This window comes from Sinocyclocheilus rhinocerous, unplaced genomic scaffold (assembly GCF_001515625.1).
Source record: "Sinocyclocheilus rhinocerous isolate Xijiao unplaced genomic scaffold, SAMN03320098_v1.1 scaffold1048, whole genome shotgun sequence".
Classification (NCBI taxonomy): domain Eukaryota; kingdom Metazoa; phylum Chordata; class Actinopteri; order Cypriniformes; family Cyprinidae; genus Sinocyclocheilus; species Sinocyclocheilus rhinocerous.
In genome coordinates this window covers 287,951-294,797 of record NW_015649578.1, presented here as the reverse complement: position 1 = coordinate 294,797, position 6,847 = coordinate 287,951, and the positions used below count along the sequence as shown (strand labels likewise).

At 35.2% G+C, this 6,847-nt stretch overlaps 1 protein-coding gene across 4 annotated transcripts in view; it reads right to left on the bottom strand.

Annotated features, from left to right (window-relative positions):
- Positions 1–3,390: 3,390 nt before the first annotated feature.
- The window catches only part of LOC107710790 (mitofusin-2-like), a 34,339-nt gene continuing 30,882 nt past the window's right edge, over positions 3,391–6,847 (bottom strand). For all 4 annotated transcript variants that reach the window (XM_016515639.1, XM_016515638.1, XM_016515641.1 and 1 more), the window contains 4 exons: positions 5,960–6,115; positions 5,630–5,826; positions 5,323–5,457; positions 3,391–4,414 (listed from right to left, as the gene is read on the bottom strand). In XM_016515639.1, the coding sequence (XP_016371125.1) occupies positions 4,345–4,414; positions 5,323–5,457; positions 5,630–5,826; positions 5,960–6,115 (558 nt within the window). In that variant the 3' untranslated portion in view covers positions 3,391–4,344. The remainder of the gene's footprint in view (positions 4,415–5,322; positions 5,458–5,629; positions 5,827–5,959; positions 6,116–6,847) is intronic.

The following is a 6,847-nucleotide window of genomic DNA, read 5'->3' as shown; positions in this document are numbered from 1 at the left end:
CAATACAATTAAGTGCACTTCTTTTTCACAAGGGCAGAAGTCTATTGGTCTGCTGCAGAAGTGCAGTTTAATGTCTATAGCTGCTGGTTTGTTAGTGGTATTGCAATGTAGGGAAAAACGCAACTCAATGTATTGTACCTTTAACCAGTGTGAAACAAGAGTATTGTGTATTAGCCTATATCAGTCACAAGACGACTGGATGTATGAACTATCCAGAGATCAGACTAGTAATTGAGGGACATATCGTCTCACATCATGAAGAAGCAGCTCAGTGCTGTTGCAGGACTGCAGTCACCTGACTCTGACTCTCAGCTCTCACTCCGTCAGGACACGGAACAGAGTGCATGCGCTTGCAAATTTGTGACATCAAATTCCTTCAAATCAAATCTTCTAAAATAGGCTACCATATATCCAACACTCATCCATTTTCCAAAACGTTTGATGACTAAAATGACTTCATTATCAAATAGCCTACCTATTTAAGGCACAATCTGTAATTACTGAGAAAAAGCTGCATGAAAGAGGTGCTGCGTCTGCATGGTATAAATATTAGGCTATATAAGTTATATTATAAGAATATAAGAGTCTTGTTCTCATTGTAACCAAGCCCCAATTTATTTCTTTTCACAGGCTCAAAATATGACCAACAAATCTGAAGAAAAGAAAAAAAATGATGATGATGAAGACGCAGAATAGGCTACTGTTTATATATATAGGCCTATATATATATATATATATAATCTTGTCAATAATTTTTTTTCAGCATAATCAGTCACTTTCCTGTCTTTTAGGGAAAATAAAAGTTTAATTACAGTCTTTAGATAAAGTCAAAAATGTCCCTTTTAGCTATTTAATGATCACATCTCAGTATGTAAAATTATAGGATTCGTTTTAAAGTTTGAGGTGATCGACGGGTTAAATTTCATAAGTATGACCACATTTACATCATTTCAAACAAATTAAATAGTAGTGTATGTCTAAACTTTGAATGCATTCAGTAGAATTGTAATGAAATCAATCGTCTACCAGGATTTACGACAACCCCCATTTTTTATTATTTACCCAGTAGCCCACTTGTTTAAATAAACAAATAAATAATTTTAATATGTACATTAGCATTGCACATGCTGATTTTTTTTTTTCATAAAACGGGATTTTCTGTGAAACCCTAATGTCAAGATCGAATCCTGCTGTAACAGCACGTTGAGCGCTTCCATTGTGAAATGTGATGCTCTGTCGCCCTCTTTTGGTAAAACAGTTCATTAACGTGAAGATACACGACTTTTTCACCTACATGTGAATATGTTACTATTAGTTTTAGTAGTAGTAGGCTAATATAGTAGTAGCCTAGTAAAAGAAAAAGAGCACAAGATTGTTTCAGACAGAGAGGGACTGGACTGTTATGGCCTGTTGTGCTTCAGTGACACTCTGAGTAGCCAAAAACATGATTGAGCTGCTAATTTAGCTGTTATGGGCTCTTTCCCCCATGACGATAATTAACATGCAAATGAGCTCAGGGATGTGAGGTGGGGGCAGCAGAGCTCTGTTCATTAAGGCCTTAGTTACTGTTTGAAAAGTGAAGCATCAGGGTTATAAATGGAGGTTTTTCGTGTAATGGCTCGGATAATAATTAGGGCTTGAACATGTTCTTATAACTGCTGGCTTGGACGTTACTTCTGGGCCTTATGGATGGACAGCAGCTCCAAACTTTGGCTTTACTCACCAAACACACTCTTGTGGAACGTGTTTTAAAAAGTGTGTAAAATTAATTATTGTGTTTGTTACATTTTCCAAAGGAACTAAATGATCTCTGCCCAGTGAGACACTTTGAGTACCTCAAAACTTTTTTTTCTCTCTCTCCAAAAATGTGTTTAAATTGCCTAACTCTCTAAAATAATTTGATTGATTAAACAACAAACTGAAACTTTCAGCCTTGGCATATTAATGTCCAACTTAAAAGACCTTTAATTAGTTTCCTTTAATTGAGTAATACATTAAAATGTATCGTGCCTGTCAGAAAGCGAAGTCATTGTACCATTATCATAATATATGATCGTGGATTTTAATTTCATAATATGCATTAACCGTAACCAGCAAATCTACTAGGGGTGGGAGGAAAAAATATTAAAATATTCATAGATAAACGGAGTTGGATAAACAACATCCCAAATGTTTGTATGTATGTATTGTATTTAAATATAAGAAAGGTAAGGTGTAAATTTAAGTTAAAACCGTAAAACCTAAAACGTTGCTACCGTATTTTTTACGGTAAAATTTTTTTTTACAGTGTATATATATAAAATCGGATAAGGATTTTTTAAGAATTCATTTAGATCACACTCACAAATATTTCTAAAGTAGGTCTTGCCAAAGAGTTAAGCATAACTAGAAAAACTATCAAACTTGTTTTAAACTTACAATTAAACATACCATATTGATACAAAAAAAAAGCAAAGAGAAAGAAAATATATTCCATTTTTTTATATCAACATCATAAAATGCATTAAACATTACATTAGTGAGTTGATAGAGTGAAATAGTGAGTTGATAAAAAAGCTAATTATTAATCAAATCATGATTTAACACTTTAACACTAAAAAAAATATAAATATTTTATTTGTTTACCTGCATGTCAACATAACCATTAACCGCCAACAGAGAACATGTGAATGTGTTGTTAAATTATTTGAAATATCAACTTTTTCAGAGTTACTTCAAGTAAATATTTTATTTTAAGAGGTTTGTCTGACAAAAACATGAAAACAACAATGACATCACACAAGAGATATATACTGAAGAGTCACTCTGGATATGATGACGACATAGTGCCTCACAGCTATACATCACCAGTGTTTAGTAACGTGTTTCATACATGGTCTAATTGCTTGAGGTGCATTTTCCCTCTAATTCAGAAGCATGGTTTGCAAATTTATTTACACAGCATTTGTGAACACAGTCTAAATAGTATGACATTAGGATTTTTAGAATGGAAAATTTAAAAGAGAAAAAAAAGAATGAGTGAATCAAATTAGTAATTTACTGTCATTGTGTGAATATGTACTCCATAAAAGTAACTGTAATCTGATTATGAGTATTTTAAAATGTAATATACTCCAATTACTGATTATTTAATCAGTTTCCACCCAGCTCTGCTGACTACACAACTATATCTTGATCGACTGTTATGTTGCATTGTAAGATTTATTAATTTCCATGATTTTCCCAGGACATTTTTATCCCCCTGAAATTCCCAAATATATCCAGGTTTTCCAGCACTGTGAACTATTAATAGGCTGTTGAGCCTGTAAAAAAAAATAAAAATAAAAAAAAATAAAAAAAGCAAAGTGAAGATATCTCTGCCCCAAGTAAACAAACAGGAAGGATTTTTTTTTTTTTGATGTGTGCATGTGCCTATTAAAAGGATGAAACAGAAACTCGTGCTTCTTAAGCATCATTTTGGAAAGAAGAACTGACATTTAGCATATCCTTCACAGAGACAAATCAAGCCATCATTCCTTTTTCAACAGTGTCACTTTATTATTTCATCTAGCAGTAATAGTGAATGACTCTGCATGCTCATCTATATACATTACTGTTGACAGGTCACTATACCTTTCTCTTTCTAAGGAACCTTCTGGAAATTAATGCATTACAGCAGCAAAATATAAAGTGCACATCACGAGAGCTTCTCCTGATGACGTTCTTCAACACTTGGCACACATCATAATCCAAACAAAACAGGTTAGCATACACATATCCAGGAACTAACAGGTTAGTAGTGCATCCCGTACATTTACAGTCTGATCTCTCAGATTAGCTTTCAGGTGTGGATGACAGTAGTGGAATAAATGTACAATGTAATTATATGCATAACTGGCGTCATAAATCTGGTTTTCCTATCCAATTCATAAATAACTAATATTCATTTTACCCATATCAATACTAATCAAATGATTAGTAGTAAAACAGTGCAGCTATGGGGGGGGGAAATTAGGCACTAGAACATATTGCTGATTTCATTCAAAACGTCCGCTTCCTTTTTTTAATGTTGCCCGATCCAGATTTCTCTTATATAACACAATCTACAAAGAGGCCAAGCTGTTTACAAGACCTCTTTACTCTAGAATAAATAATAACCCCTGTATTAAATACAAAAGAAACAGTGTACAAAACAAAAAAAAGCTCTCTTCAAAGTGGCATGTCACTGCACTCTCAAATGCAAAAAAAAAACAATACTGATAGAAAAAAGAAATATGTGATGAGCAATATTTGGTACGCTGAATTAAATGGTTGAAAGCATGGCTAGGTGTTCGATTCTAAATGCAGCAGTGTTCAGACGGATCCCTATCGGCCCTGTTGAAGGTACTGCTGGGTAAACATGTTGAGTTCACTGTCCAGCCAGCCAGCTTTATTCCTGCGGAAGAAATCACAATAAAATTATAACATCATAAATATAAAAAATTATTTTACTGTGCTTTATTTTTGGCCAGTAAGTTTAGTAAAGGTCAGAGCAGCAGACTAGTTTTCCCCCTGCTAACTTGAGTTATAACTCACTAGCACAAGACATTTTTAAACTGAGCCATATAGTTGAATGAATTTCCACAAATCAGCTCTGAAAGTCCGATGACTTCTTTGTAGTTTGTTAAAAATGTTCATAGAAGTCCAAAACATACATGCAAGTATATATTGATATTTACAATTATGTATATACCGGTGCATTTATAAACAAAATGTTTAGATAATTTCCAGTAAAACCTGTTATGAAAACATATCTTGATGATTGTAACTAAAATGTGCATTATTTTACTTCTGTTTAGTTGGTTGAAATGGTTCTGAAAACGTTTGGGGTTTGTAGAAAGTATCTCATGTTCACCAAAGCTGCATTTATTTGATCAAAAATGCAGTAAAAACAACAATATTGTGAAATATGATTACAATTCAAAATAACGGTTTGCAATTTTATTATATTTTAAAATGTGATTACAATGCTGAATTTTCAGTATCATTACTCCAGATTTTTTTCAAGATTTTTTTGGTGAATTTTTTAGCAGCATCATATGACCCCTTTAAAAAGAACAGCATTTATTTGAAATAGAAATCTTTATTATAAATGTCTTTACAGTCAATTCTGATCAATTTATTGCATCCTTTCTGAATAAAAGCATGAATTTCTTTTAAAAATCTCCCTGACCCCAAACCTTTAAACTGTAGCGTATATGTTGTCACAGTCTACTATCTATTCCTGAACAAGAGAGTCGACTGCAACCAAACAGCAAATGCATGATCTCTCCAGTCATACGATGTGATATCACAGCCTCTCACCTGAGCAGCTTGGCTTTACTCTGCAGGCCGTCCAACTGTTCGATCTTGCGGTTCAAATCCCGGATTTCGTCCTCCAGCTGCTGTCTGGTCACGTCCACCTGCTGACAGAGCTGAGAGAAGGTGCCAGCCAGCTCCCTGGGACAAACATTCATAGGTAAGCAGGCTGGATTCAACAATGGTCGAAAAACACAACTACAGAAAGCGTATCTCTCAAAAAACATATACTTCATATATTTAATTTCTCCACTAGAGGGCACATAGGATCGGGCATGACTTTGCTTTGCTACAGACTGAGACTCGGACTTACTGCTGAACCTGATGGCTGCAGTTGGATCCCGTGTAGCTGACGATGAGCTGTAGCTTCTCGCTGGCGTACTCCACAAACTGTCTTTTAAATGCTCTCTCTTTGGCCCTTGTGGTCCAGGTGAGTCTCTCATAAACGTAGAGCAGCCCATAGAGACCCACAGACAGAGCGATGAGCCTCCAGCCCACCGCCTTCCAGATCTGAAACACAAACACAATCACACCGCTTACATCCATTTGATATTCCAAGTCATTAGACCAGGAGATGACGGTGAGTAAATGAAGACAGAATGTGCATTATATTTTTTTAGTGCATCAGAGATTATGATCTTACCACTCCTCCTACGACTATAATGCCCATTGATGTCCGAGAGGTGAGTGATGCCAATCCTGTTACCATGGAAACCATAAGCTCTTCCTGGATCATGGATCCTTGAGGGAAAGGAGGCACACTGGTGCTGACCGGAGTGATGGCCAGAGGCCTGGGAACCTGACAACACAAAACACGCACTTGATGTAGGGCCCTATCATTTCAGCGATGTGGAAAACGTGGACGGAATCATGGAATCTAGTCATAAAAATGACATTCACGGTATAACGCGGAACATCACGGAATCTGGCAAATTCTGGATGAATAAATGAAAAAAGCAGGGCTGTACACGTATTCAAATGGCGATATGGACTAGTGTCTGTGTGAGTGAGTGTCACAGTGTCAGCTACCACACACATGATCACTCAAGCTAGGGGTGTGCCCGAAGCCGAATACCTTATTCATGAATGGGACGGATAATGCAGGGGTTAAAGCAAAAAAAAATCCTGAGGATATCAAGTTTTGCTGGTTAGCTTTGTCCTTGACAGGGTACAAGGTGACCTACAATCTAAAACATTACATTTCTGAAATTGTTTTGTTCAAAAGAAATAATGGTAAATTAAATACTAGGAAATGAATATAAAATAGGAAATATACAAAGACAGTTTACTACAGAAAACTACAGTTCAGTTCAATTAACAACAACAAAAACATTAAAATGGTCCAAGAACTGGTAACTTAAACAAGAGTTCGTACAGATACTGCAAAATAAAATTCGAGGACTTTCAAGGACTTGCACTACTTCTTTGGTTTTCAAGGACTAAAATCAGATCTCACTTATCAATCAATATTGTTATTATCTTTCAAATTCTAATAAATAAACTAATAAAACAAAATGGTACAAATAAAGTG